The sequence below is a fragment of the Platichthys flesus genome, chromosome 4 (genome assembly GCF_949316205.1).
Source record: "Platichthys flesus chromosome 4, fPlaFle2.1, whole genome shotgun sequence".
Lineage (NCBI taxonomy): Eukaryota > Metazoa > Chordata > Actinopteri > Pleuronectiformes > Pleuronectidae > Platichthys > Platichthys flesus.
This window is the reverse complement of record NC_084948.1, coordinates 22,040,752-22,055,194: the sequence shown is the minus strand read 5'-3', so window position 1 is coordinate 22,055,194 and position 14,443 is coordinate 22,040,752. Positions and strand designations below refer to the sequence as shown.

Genomic DNA, 14,443 nt, shown 5'->3' with positions numbered 1-14,443 from the left:
TCATACATTCAGCATATATTCAAATGACAGGCATAAATCGCCTCTAGTCTAGTTTTTGTATTATTCTGTCTCTCTGTCAGACATTTCCCTCTCTGTCTCAGTCAGCAAGCTGACCTTGACTGTTTTTCCTCTCCTCCTCCCTAGTTTTCACAGACACACTATTTTATTCATACTAGTTCGTTCAGAAAGAACTCCCTTTATTATATAATCAATATTAATTTATAATTATTATATTATATAGTAATTTCCTCTTCCAGTCTTTATTCGTAACAGCCTTCCGTTATTTGTGCCCAATTGAAAATACATTGTGTCTGACTATTAAAGCTCCTCTCTCCAGGCCAACCCCTACCTCCAGAATCACAATCACATTTTTATGATCTCTGAGTCTTAAATTTAGGACCAATTTAAGCAACGGTGGTTCTGGCTAGTCAAGCACCTCACTTTTGTGTAGGCTGCTCAACTTCCTCCAGAATCCCAGACTAACTAACTAAGTTTGCAGATTTGCAACATTTGCTCAAGTCGTCTTTCTTCTTTTAGTCCCGATCACCAGTGTGTCTCTTCTCCAATCTGAATTAGTCTTAAGGATTTGTGCGTCAGACTTATGTTGCGCCAAGACTCTGCACTGTTTAGACTTATTGCTGTTACAAACAACCTTTGTTCATTCCCTTGATTATCATTGCTTTGCCGTAGCCTTTCATTGCCTCCTAAAAACATTACACATTATTTTACCTCCTTCTCCTCTCCGCACACTCAGAATCCATAACTAAACAGAACTTGTTTTCTGCTTACCTTTTGATTTGAGTATGTGGAGAATCGATAGGAGCAGCCTCTGCCCTTGGGGGGTCTCCGGTCTCTCTGGTCAAAAGATTCCTCCTCAGGGTCACGTCGGTAGAAACTTCTTAGGATCACGTCGGGGTCACCAAATTGTCAGGCGTGTTGGTTATCCTAAATATGAGAAGATGAGCCGAACTCTGTTTGTTCAATCAAGTCTTTATTTAGAAAGCAATGAAAGGTAACAATCAGCAAAGCAATGGGCATCCAACAAGTCGCATCAGAACACAAGACCCATCAGAACGCATCAAACAGCCGGCGCCTGTCTATTTTATAACAGTAGATCTTGGTTCTTCCTCCTCGAAAGTGCGCAGGCGTAGGCCATCCTCTTGGTATTGGAATAAGGAAGTGACAAGGAGCCACTCCCAAGGCCTTGACACAGCTGATGGCATGCGGGCCAATGGTGTTGACAATTGGAGAAACGATTATTGTGTTCTCGCTATATCAAAACAATATTCTGTTTGTCCAGACATTCAAAACAATTTAACGAAAACAACTAAACAGAACTGTGACGCAGACACAATCTAATTTCAGGATTACACACTAGGAAGGAAAAGGTTATTTATTATCAGTTGTATAGAAGGCCTTATCTGGCTCAAACTGCTTCTATATTTATTCATTTAGAGTTGAGTCAGACAGAGACTATAAGTAAAATATTGAAATCCAAACACTGCCCAGTGTCAGAAAGCTTGGTCTCAGTCGCAGGTCATGGGTCCTCCAACAGGATAATTACCCGAACACACAGCTAAAAACACCCAAGAATAACTAGGAGCAAATCATTGGGCTATTCTGAAGTGGTCTCCTAAGAGCCCTGATCTAAATCTGATTGAACATCTGTGGAAGGAGCTTAAACATGCAGTCTGGAGAAGACAACCTTCAAACCTGAGACAGCTGGAGCAGTTTTCTCATGAGGTGTGGGCCAAAATACCTGTTGACTGGTGCAGAAGTTTCATTAAGAGTTGCAGAAATTGCTTGACTGCAGTGATTGCTTCAAAAGGGTGTGCAACAAAATATTAAGTTAAGGGTACAAACATTTTGATTCTGTTTAACCACAATTCAAAAGCAATTTCTGATTTTCATTAGTTAAGTTCCAGTAAATCCTCATTTATTATTACTCTGTCAGTTTCAAGTTATTTCAGTGACCACTATAATACATTTAATACACTACAATTATAATATAATTTCATACAAAAAACGATAATGGATTATAATGCTTTGTTATAGTTTAAACTTACAGCATGTAGAAATGTAATTCTTAGTTGCACTTGGTTTGATAAATGTTAAGTTCATTTTTGTGGAAAAATAAAAAGGCTCCATCTTCTTGATATACAAAAATTTGCTCTTTTTCATCGCGATCATTTCAGTAAGTCTCATTTATTTTAAATAGTTTTAAGGTTTGCACTGTGCAGTATATAAAATAAGCGTGTAATCTTGGTAATAATGATTACATTTGCCTTTATTTCCTACAAGACAAACAATCAATTGATCAAGCAAGAAAATAAGCACTGAGCTGCAACTGAAAAGCTAGGATTGATTTGTTGCACCTTAACCAACTGTTTTACTTTTAAAATGCTGATCATACATTCATGATGACATAAAGATGATGTACATTCTATATAATAAATTATTTATAAAATGTGTTAAAGAGGAATATATGCTCTCATTTGTGGTTTGTGGGAGATAAAAATAACTTTTAGACATTCCAAATAAAAATATTATGTTATATATATCTATATATATATATAACACAAGTATGGATCCATCGACCAAGGCCATTTATTTGCATCAAATAATTTCATCATATTCTCACAGACAATGAGACAAATTTGTAGTTTTGCAATAAAGAAAAATAAACTTCTCAAACTTGTGTCATTCATCCTCGCCCAGAGCCCAAATCAAAACCAACACCTTAAATAATTAATGAACCAATTAAGTTGATGAGTTACACAGGGGTTTTGGTGGCTCATGAGAATAACAAGGATCAGTTCATTAGCGTCACTGTTGTGTTTAGAGTCTAATTCCACATGGAAAAAAATGACTTCAGAGTTTCACCATCAAAACTAATATTCCCTCTTGAAACATCTGTGTCATCTTGGTGAACAGACGAGAGACACTTTAAAGTATATTCTCTGGACTGGTAGTGTGAAATTTGGATAAAAAGTATATGGAATATAACTTTTTATTGTACATGACATATACAAATGTATGTCCAATGAGCATTGTCCAAATGTACAAATCTATTTTAAATGCAAAGCAGAGACGACTCGAGATACAAAGAATATATTATCAATAAGGCTTCTAATCTCCCAAGAGCTTTGTAATATTAAAGCCCAACTACTTTGGAACACAGTCTCTTTCAAGCACATCACATTGTAACTATGGCAAATCAATGTTGGCAGTAACTCAACTCTGTGATGGCTAAACTTTTATTTTATCTTCCCCTTGGGGTCGTGGCAACTTTGAATGCCATGTTACTCCAGGGATGGTTTAGTAAAATGAAACTTCTTATATCGATATATTTTTATCGCATTTATATAACTTACATTATTTCTCATACTTCTGATGTGTATATCATTTTTTTGTTTTGATCCTTGTAAGTTCTACTAGTAGCTTTGGAGTCCTTTTTATTGAATTTATGAGGCAGGTCTTTTTTTTGTGGTTACGAATAAGACATTTACGCCTAAAAACAAGGTATTATTAGAGACTCATTTAAGTTCAGATTTTCATCGCACTTTTCCTCCCTCAACTTTTTTCTATTCACAAATCTGGTTGTGTATAATTTTCTACATGTTGTCATCTGTGTACACTCGGGTCACACGTATTACTCTTCATCACCATCACATCCTCCTCCTCATTCAAGGTCTCAGTTCTGTGCACTGCTTTGTTCTCTCACCGTCAACATCAGTATCTCTGAGCTTCTACAAACAACACAGGGTTTCCTCTGAGGGGCTGTTCATCTTTTCACACATGGCAGGGTCATGTCAGGTCTGCCATCGGTCAGCTTTACTTCCTGATCATGAGCATCACCATTGTGTTGTCCTACGCCAAGATAATGAAAGTGTCTGTGCAGTGTTAAATCTGTGAAAACAAGAGGACATTAGATCGGTGCATTTGCCAACACTCAGAGTGGCTGTAAATTAGAGGATATAACCTACATGTATAATAATGTATAATCATTCCATGTGTAACAGGCCAAATTAACCACTGCCCAGATTAAACCTGGGTAGACTTTTTGCGCCCCTTCTATTTCTCGAACCAATACTTTGATATCAAAAAATATATTTAACATAAGGGGAAAATGTTCCAAATATCGAAAGAGGTAGGGCGTTTTCAGAACTTGATAAAACATTCAAAGTACAACACAAACGCAAGTAGATACACACAAACATTACTAATTGATCATGCATTCCCCAAAGGGGGTTTGTTAGCATTGTTAGCATTAAGCTAACGGACACAGACAGAGTCAACACACACACAGGCTAACTAGCATCACGCTATACTACTCATACAGCACAGAGGACTCAACTCACCTTCGCACTGCCCAGCCATTAAAGAGGAAGTGCGCCTCTTGACCCTAGGGTGACCACCTGCTAATAAGCCCAAGGGGGGACAAGGGGTATGTTTTGGGGGGACAATGGGGGACACTGACTGGCGCGGCGGGTCCCCCACCTCACGGGCAGACTCACTGACTCACATTTCTAGCACATACCACCTTACATGGTATATTAATAATGCTGTATTCCCCTAAACATGTGCAATTACTGATTAATGCTCTTGAATAGGCCAACCGATGTGTATTTTCTTCTAAATAAAGATTCATAATACTTTGAACATTCAATGAATTGACACACAGATGCACTTCCACTCACGATTATTTTTCATTACAATTTATTCACTTTAAATAAATTATAATGTAAAATTATAGGATTAACAGGAATTGTAGTTGCTCAACACCACAGGAACAGTTTAAAAAAAAAAAAGGTCTTGAACTCACGACTCCAGAGGTTCATGGAACGAGAAGGGGGAGGAAGGATGGTGAACTTGCATGTTATTTAAGGCAGGCGCAGGAAAAAAAACTGTTCAGTGTTCTGGGGACATCTTTAGGACGTTGGGGACACCTTTAGGACTCAAACCTCTTCACCAGCATCTGAATCAAATAAGGAAGAAAGATAAGAGACAGAATTAAAGCAACATTAATTTTTATGATAAGCTTCCAAATGGTTTTCCAGTATAGACAGAGGAGTGCAAACCCATCACCATCACAAGCTGACAACAACACAAAAAGGTGCCAAGATACAATCCTATGCAAAAAAATGACATATTTTGACACATTTGCACATCAAACTTCATCTTAGACAAATGGGGTCTTACATAACTAGGTTTCTTACCTTCAGGTTTCTTCTTGAACTTGTATTTCTTGTTGGAGCGTGCAGCATTGAGGAGAACCTTCTCTTTTACTACATAAGTGTAGAAGTCCTTGCAACTGAATGTGAAGTTGCTCTTCACCTGGATTTCTGACTTGATGAGGTTTACCGAACATCTGTTCCTTGTGTCCGTCCAGCATCCTGTCATCAGTGAAAAGACCCTCTCCACTGAAGCATTGGTGATTGGTACACTCAAGAGGAAAGAAGCTAATGCTGTCATGTTTGGTGTGTGTGTGTGCTTGAGTAAGGTGGCCCACTTCTCCCCGACTGGAGCTCCAGACTGCACGATGGCCTGTTGGTGTGGCAGAACGACACAATACTCATCATATAGCGCATCCATGTCCAACTTCTTGCTTAGCTGCAGGACCTCTACAGCTTCACAGAGATGGGAGAAGTTGAATGGGCTGTTCTTTAGTGCCAGGCTAGCCAATTTCTTCTGGTAGTTGGAGTCTGAGAAGTCATAGCGCTGCTCCAGGTAGGTGAGAGAGGACTGGTAGAAGTTGCACATGTCCTCTCTGAGCACAGCGGCCTGTCTGTCTCGAAACTGCTGGAGGAGTACATCCGTCTGGGCCCCAAAGAAACCATCACTCTGTCGTAGCTGTAGATTGTTTTTTAGGGTGAACATCGTATTGTAGAGCTCACAGACAGTCCCATCCTCTTGCTCCAGCGCCAGCACAGTGTCGTGGAAAATCTTCAGCGCATTGCTGAGGAAGGACAGGTAAACCTAAAATACGTAAAGAGAGTCAATGATCCTGTGTGCTGGCACTGTTTGCATTATCATCATTTCTCTAATCCCTGTTTCATGTAATAATACTTAGATGAAAAAAAAAAGTTGAGTGCAATTAAAATGAATTACCTGTAGATCAAGGGGGTTGCCCTCACCATCCTGGTCATCCTTGAACAGCCGCCATAGTGACTTTGGGCACCCGTCCTCTCCCAATGAGAGAAAGTAGGTCTTGATAGGAGCCCAGCTGTCGTGAAGCCTCTTCACTGCAGGCCACAAGCTCAGCCATCTTGTGGGCACATTTCTAAGCAGGGGCTGGTACTCTATCTCCACAAAGGTGTGAATTGACTTAAGTTCCTCAGTGCGTTTGGCAGATGAGGAGAAGTGGCTAAAGGTCTTGTTGACGACATTTTCAATGTCAATATTTAGCCGATCTCCTGCGTGTTTTGCACTGTTGTGAACAATGTGGGCCACACAGTTTGCCTTCAAAAGGCAATTGTTGTTCTCTTTCAGTTTCTGGTAGACAGAGTTGTATCTCCCGTAATTCACACTAGCATTGTCAGCAGAATACGCAGATATCATGTCTAGTCGCAGTCCGTTTTCCTCCAGCTTGGTGACTATCTGGTTGTGGATTGCGGCAGATGTTTCATCACTGTCATCATAGAAATCTAGGACCTTCGTCTGTACTCCCAAGTCTGGCGTCCAGTAACGCACTGACAGTGGGAAGAGCTTGGTGGTCCCATGATTGGAGGCGTCTGAAGCCACTGAGAAGAATGGCGTGTGGGCTGTGGAGACACACACACAGATGGGGTGAATTTAAAAGAGATTCTCTAAAAACAGATTATTATAAAAAATTCAAGATATATTATCTATAGAAATATTTATACCTTTCAAAAATTATAGTTGTTTTGTTTGTTTAGTTTGGGAGATAACGAATAGTGAAATGTTGCTCACAATCATGTAAGGATACACAGAGCCTGGTTTCACGAAGGCACAGATGAGCAGCATTATGTTAGCTAAGAATGCAATTTCAGTGAACTGAAGGAAAAGTTGACTTTTAACATACAGCAGAAGATGATTAGCTAACATTAGCTAGCTAACGCTACACAAATAGCTAACACACAACAATGTAACATCCATGAACATAACTTTACCTTTGGTTGCCTCTCGTTGCTCATTCAGAGGTCTTCTGAGGACTTTCAAGAAATCTTCGACAGAGGCAGGGCCAAGTACATCCGTGACAATGGCTTCTGCCTTCGTCCGACCACAGGCCGTCCTCTTGGCAATGTCAGAGTCTGGATACATCGTTGGAGCTAGCTTTGTGCCACAATCTCCTGCTCGATATGATGTAGCGTGTTGGACAGTGTGATACACACTGGTCACCTCTGCAGCAGTCACTTTGTCAGCTAGACAGTCGTTTTTAGGTCGGAGGAAAGCATCCATAGATTTGGATGTCTCTTTCTGTTGGACACGTTTCTTGTGAGTGTCCGTGAGTCTGTGTCGTTTAATATCATATTCCCCTCCATGTCCGATTGAGAAGGACTTTTTTCAAAGGTCACAAAAAGCCCTCTCGGTATCCCCCTGAATACCTTTCAGCCACAAATATTCATTTTCCCAGTCTTTCTTGTACCCACACCTTCTCACCTTCTTTTTAATTGGAGATCGCGATGCCTCAGACTCCGCCATTTTTTGAATTGAAAAGCGCGCATCTAAAAGTTCCTTCCCAGTGTGCATCTGGTATGCGCGTGCGTGCGCTGTCATGACAACAACGAAAAAGTTGACAACAACCTAGTCAGCAGTTCTACTGAGAGGGGGGTGTGGCAACAGTAGCGAGCTGAACTGTCAAATAATGTTCGTTTGGCTGCCTGGGGCTCCAGGATATAGAGAGCGACCAACCTTTTTTTGAGAAAGCATTGATTTCGCGTGACACGGTCTCGATTTGCGGGACGCATGGTTGGGCTTCAAAACGCTGTGCACGCACGCGGTACGCGTGACGGGTGGTCACCCTACTTGACCCGGATATTTATAGTGCCAAAACCGGAAGTAGTAGTTGCACTTCCGGTTTCGGAAAAAATATATATATTTTTTAAATTATTTTAAAGTCATGAGACCTGGGTTACACTTTCCCCCCCTGAGCTCATGTCCGTCCCGTGACATGGAACTGGCAGATTATCAATAGAATATTCTGGTGTGACAGATGGGGGAACTTTAGGATCTGTTATGTATGCAAAAACAGTTGCCAAACCATGGTAAAGTGATTGGATAGTGTCCAATACGGGGCTTCCAAGTTTGGTATACTGGAGTCAATCTGGCAGTTTTCTGGTTCTGGTGGATTGTCGAATAGCAGGTTCATCTTGATTGGGGGTGTGGGAAAAGTCAGTGGAATTTTCCAAGTCTCTGTTAGGAGAATCGACTTGTTCAATTTCCAATTCTACTGGTGAACTTAATGTTGGTTCTGCAACTAGAGATGACGCTGGGGATTCCGGACTGTCGGCCGGTGATGCGTTGGAGGAAGTTCCAACTGCAATAGGTACATCAGGGGTCATAACTTGCGTTGTCTCTGTCTTGGTATTCACACAAAGGGCTCCCACCGAACCTTATAGTCCACACTTGTTACACTAGCGCAATGATGGGTATGGGTCGAGTGTGGGTCGAAAGGACCGATTAATTTAATTCATTTTTTTGTTTAGTTTTTTTCCAAATTTGCATGCACCTACTGCAGTACATTCTTAATATCATTGGTTGAATGTTGCTGTATCCCTCCTCAACTCCCTGAGATGCCCAGACATGCAAGAGATATCCTAACAAACATTAGATGATGGCTGAAGTTCAAGCACTATGGACTCTGGTACTGCAGAAAATAAAACACATCGCACTGCAATAACAGGAGAGAAACCGTTAGGCTTAAAATTATGTTGGAAGAACTCAACAAATCTCAAGAGGCACCTGAGAGCGCACAACCCTGTAACGGTAAATTAGCTAGTAACTACTAAGAAGTGTGTAACTTTGAACATTAATATTGTAGCAAGGACTTGCTAGTCTTAGAAGTTGAAGTTTGAGGACATAGTCATCTTTGATCTTTGTGGAAAACTAATATGTTTTCGTTTTTTCTGGTTGAAGTATGTTTTAGAGTCTTGTTAGCTTTCTCACTTAACTAACCCGACAAAGCTGAACCCCTTATAAAATGTTGTAATTCTTGTGTATATGACTCAACACTACGTATATCATGGGGGTATAATCTGGCCTGAGGGGTACGAATTGGCCAAGGCCATAATATACCCAGGGTATAATCTAGCCTAGGCCCCTTTAACCCCAGGTATAGTCCAGACTGGGGGTATACTATGGCCTGTTACACCGGGTTCCAACCAATGACCAGCACCAACAAGAATTAAATGTTTGATGGAAGAGATGTTGTAGCGCTCCTGTTGTAGGATCAAATAAGTATTATCTTAAATGTGAACCTTTAGATTCAACTTATTTAATAAAGACACATGTAGTTTCAATTATGTTTTGAATGTGAATCCCTCCAACGGACAAAGTGAGTAACTATAGCTACTGTCGCCTATGAGGTGTGTTGTTGGCGGATGTTGTCGCTCGTGACTCTGTTGTGATTTAACGTTCATGTGACGTTGTGTTATAGTTGCTGATATAAAGCCCTCACACACAGTTCCTGCTCAGAAGGCTGCACAGAGCTCAGCTTAACACCTTCACTCCAGGGATGGTTTGGTAAACTGGGTCTTATGCTCTTATGTCTCCTTCTAATTATTTGTCCATGCACGATGTACTAAAATAATGTGTATAATGTTTGATAGCTGTTTATTCAAATAGAGCTCATCCCTTCTTGAGATCTGCATCTGGTTTTAGAGCTGAATGAAGTGTGGCAGAGTCTGAAAGCTTTTTACATTTGGTTGTGACAGAGAGAAAAATGGCTGCTAACATCACTACAGAGTACAGGATGAATAATAAGGTCATGTTGATTCAGGTCTTTGTTGTCCTTTTTCTCTGCATTAACCTTCTGCAAATTACGACCTTTTTCTCCAAGGAGGTCTTCTACTCCACCATGCGCTACGTCTTATTTGCTGTCACGCTTGTGTCTGACTGTATTTTTTTATTCCTGGCTGACATCCTGCTCATTTTGAGTTACTATCGCTTTACGATACAAATGTGGTTGTGCCTTATTATATATATTGTTTTGTCTCTGTACACTTTTGTGACACCGGCCACTCTGACGGCGATGACCCTGGAGCGCTACGTGGCCATTTGCCTGCCGCTGCGTCACACAGAGCTGTGCTCCCCACGCAGCACTCTGCACGGCATCCTCATCATCCACAGCCTCAGCTCTCTGCCCTGCATCGTTGTTCTCTCCATCTTCTTTGCATCAGCCTCCTCTGCTTCCTACACCCAGGGCAGACTGTGCACTGTGGAACTCTTCCTCATCCACATGTGGCTGGGTCACCTCAGATCAGCCATTAATCAGTTTTACTTCCTGATCATGTGCATCACAATTGTGTTTTCCTATGTGAAGATAATGAGAGCGGCCAAAGCTGCATCAGCAGAGGACAAAAAGTCCACATGGAGAGGACTCAGAACTGTGGGGCTTCATGCTTTCCAGCTGCTCCTGTCTCTCATCCAGCTGTGGTGTCCTTTCATAGAAGCTGCTGTGCTTCAAATCAATCTCATGTTATTTATAAATATCAGGTTCTTTAATTACATTACTTTTATTCTTGCTCCAAGATGTCTGTCTCCTCTCATTTATGGCCTCAGGGATGAAATGTTTTTTCATGCCCTGAAAAGATTAGCTCTCTGTGGTTTGCGTAAGAAACACTGATCAGATTTGTACCGATTAACAAATTGTCATGATGTTATATTATGAAATGTTTTGTTATTTAATTGCATCTCTGGCTTGATTGATATTGATATTTATAATGAAAAAATGTAATTGAAATATTCACTTGGATGGAAAAAATGTAAATGTTGATTGATTAACATCCAATCCCACTACTTGTATTTTTGCTGACAATATTTGCAAACATTGTTTTAAAGTCAGCTTGCATTCATCCTGTCTGTCATTAACCTGACATTATAGAGAGAATTATAAAAACGTCAAACAGGCCTGGTGTGATATTTACAGAGTGGCTATCTATAAACATCATAAATGAACTAGCCTCTACCCGCTGGCCAATGGCCACCTGCCAGATGGAATCCTCCTCTTCTTTCGTCATTTTTCCCAGTCAAGTCAGGTATTTTCTTTGCAGAGCATTAACTTTATTTTAACTGTAGTTGATAAATTCTGACTTTTCTCTGAATTTCCCCTGTCATTTATTGGGAGTGAAAGCCAAAGTCACAGAGATCTGCATTCTGAAATCAAACCAGAACTCTCAAAACTGCTTATCTATCAGTTAAATAAGTGTTGAATTTTATATAGTTATAAATATTTGTGTTTTTCGGGGGTGACGTATTGACTCGTCCCTCACCTGCTCTGCTTTCAACCCCTGAACTATTTTAACATATATTAGTTTATATAAACACGTATAACAAAACATGTTAACATACATAGGAATTCAATAAGGAAAAAACTGTTGACCAAAAGGCTGTAGTATTACTTTTGAATACTCAGTGATGGCGTCTATGAGAGCTAATGGCCTGTGAGAGAAAAGTGGTTGAACTCTCTGTAACCAGTGACACTGGTCGTATCGTTTAATTACAGACTCAATTTAGTTCAGGTTTTCATCGCACTTTTCCTCCATCAACATTTTGCTATTAACAAATCTGGTTGTATATAATCTTCTACATGTGGTCATCTGTGTACACTCTGGTCACAAATATTACTATTCATCACAATGCACTTCCTCCTCCTCATTCAAGGCCTCAGCTCTGTGCTCTGCTTTATTCTCAATTGAAACAGCTCCTCAGAGGAGCTGTTTGGCGACTTCATGCATTTCAACTATTTCCATCTAACTTTATTACATGAGTTGAATATAAAGGTTCAAATTAAAAATACAAATTTATTGATCCCACACCAAAAGGACAAATTTACAAAACATAAGGTGATTGAGCATTCAAAATTAAGTCTTCATCTATTGGTCAACAGTTTTTTCCTTATTGAATTCATATGTATGTTAACATGTTTTGTTATATGTGTATATATAAAATAATATCTGTCAGTTTCTAAACTTAAAAGAGATCAGAGGTTGAAAGCAGAGCAGGTGAGGGTCGTGTCTATATGTCACCCAAAAAACACCAATATTTATAACTATATATAATTCCAAACTTATTTAATTGATAGATAAGAAGTTTTGAGAGTTGTGGTTTGATATCAGAATGAAGTTATCTCTGACTGTGGCTTTCACTCCCAATACATGAAAGGGGAAATTAAAAGTCAAATCTGAATTTATCAACTAAAATTTAAGAAATGTCAATTTTCCTGAAAACTTTTGATGTGCTCCTCTGTCACCATAGTTGGTGTTTGATTTACATGTAAACTGTGCACATTTTCTCTATGTTTCTGAACAGGCTGTGCACAAACTCAATGCTCTGCAAAGTAAATACCTAACATCACCGGAAAACATTCCTTTATTTTAACATAGCAATATAAATCAAGCCAGAGACACAATTGAAAACATAAACATGTCATAATATAACATCATGACAATTTATTAATCCATACAAATCTGATCAGTGTTTCTTACGCAAACCACAGAGAGCTAATTTTTTCAGGGCATGAAAAAACATTTCATCCCTGAGGCCATAAATGAGAGGAGACAGACATCTTGGAGCAAGAATAAAAGTTATGTAATTAAAGAACCTGATATTTATAAATAACATGACATTGATTTCAAACACAGCAGCTTCTATGAAAGGACACCACAGCTGGATGAGACACAGGAGCAGCTGGAAAGCGTGAAGCCCCACAGTTCTGAGTCCTCTCCATGTGGACTTTTTGTCCTCTGCTGATGCAGCTTTGGCCACTCTCGTTATCTTCACATAGGAAAACACAATTGTGATGCACATGATCAGGAAGTAAAACTGATTAATGGCTGATCTGAGGTGACCCTGCCACGTGTGGATGATGAATATTTCCACAGTGCACATTCTGCCCTGAGTGTAGGAGGCAGAGGAGGCCGATACAAAGAAGATGGAGAGATAAGCGATGCAGGGCAGAGAGCTGATGCTGTGGATGATGAAGATGCCGTGCAGAGTGCTGCGTGGGGAGCACAGCTCTGAGTGACGCAGCGGTCGGGAAAATGGCCACGTAGCGTTCCAGGGTCATCGCCGTCAGAGTGACCGGTGTCACAAACATGTACAGAGACGAAATGATATAAATAATAAGGCACAACCACATTTTCATCATATAGTGATAGTAATTCAAAATGAGCAGGATGTCAGTCACGAATAAAAACACACAGTCGGACATTAGCGTGACAGCAAATAAGACGTAGCGCATGGTGGTGTAGAAGACCTCCTTGGAGAAAAAGTTCGTAATTTGCAGAAGGTTAATGCAGAGAAAGAGGACGACAAAGACCTGAATCAACATGACCTTATTATTCATCCTGTACTCTGTGGTGATGTTAGCAGACATTTTTCTCTCTGTCACAACCAAATGTTAAAAGCTTCAGACACTGCCACACTTCATTCAGCTCTAAAACTAGATGCAGAACTCAAGAACAGATGCTCAAATTATCTCTCTTTGAATCAACAGGTATCAAACACAATACACATTATTTTAGTACATCGTACATGGACAAATAATTAGAAGGAGAAATTAGAGCACAAGACATAGTTTACCAAACCATCCCTGGAGTGAAGGTGTTAAGCTGAGCTCTGTGCAGCCTTCTGAGCAGGAACTGTGTATGAGGGCTTTATATCGGCAACTATAACACAACGTCATATGAACGTTAACTCACCACAGAGTCACGAGCGACAACATTCGCCAACAACACACCTCATAGGCGACAGTAGTTATAGTTACTCACTTTGTCCGTTGGAGGGACACACTCAAAAACTAAGTTTGCCTAAAACGGCGACTTCATGCTTTTCAACTATTTCTATGTTATTGTATTACATAAGTTGAATATTAAGGGTCAAACTAGATTGATGTAAAATGTCTTTGTAGCGTCACAACAAACAACCCCTTTGTCACATTGTAACTTTTTTCATGTTCTCATTTTATACATTTACGTTAAAAGTGCAGTGAAATTCTGGAGTTTCATACTACTGGTCTATTTGGATTCAGGAGAAGTAAATTCTTTAATAAGCTTCTCTGCTAGATTACTATTGTATCTGGTGTCTCAGGTTAACTAGATTGATATTTGTTCCTGTTTGGTCTTACCTTGAATTGTATGAGCTAGGACAGGGGTCTCAAACTCGCGGCCCGCGGACCAATTGCGGCCCTCGGGACGTTATTTTGTGGCCCTCATCTTAATATGAAAGTTTAATGTTAATGCGGCCCGCGACTTTTATATTG

General features: G+C 40.1%; 1 protein-coding gene and 1 pseudogene across 1 annotated transcript; one reads left to right on the top strand and one right to left on the bottom strand.

The window, feature by feature from the left end:
- The first annotated feature begins 9,934 nt into the window (after positions 1-9,934).
- LOC133952055 (odorant receptor 131-2-like) lies at positions 9,935-10,807 on the top strand. Its single transcript, XM_062386327.1, has one exon. It carries the CDS (start codon positions 9,935-9,937, stop codon positions 10,805-10,807), a length of 873 nt encoding a protein of 290 aa, XP_062242311.1.
- Positions 10,808-12,654: 1,847 nt separating this feature from the next.
- On the bottom strand, positions 12,655-13,528 carry LOC133952054 (odorant receptor 131-2-like; annotated as a pseudogene).
- Between the last annotated feature and the right edge of the window lie 915 nt (positions 13,529-14,443).

What these genes read in the sequence shown, in the direction of transcription:
- LOC133952055 (XM_062386327.1), top strand. Translation starts at nt 9,935, where the DNA reads ATGAATAATAAGGTCATGTTGATTCAGGTCTTTGTTGTCCTTTTTCTC.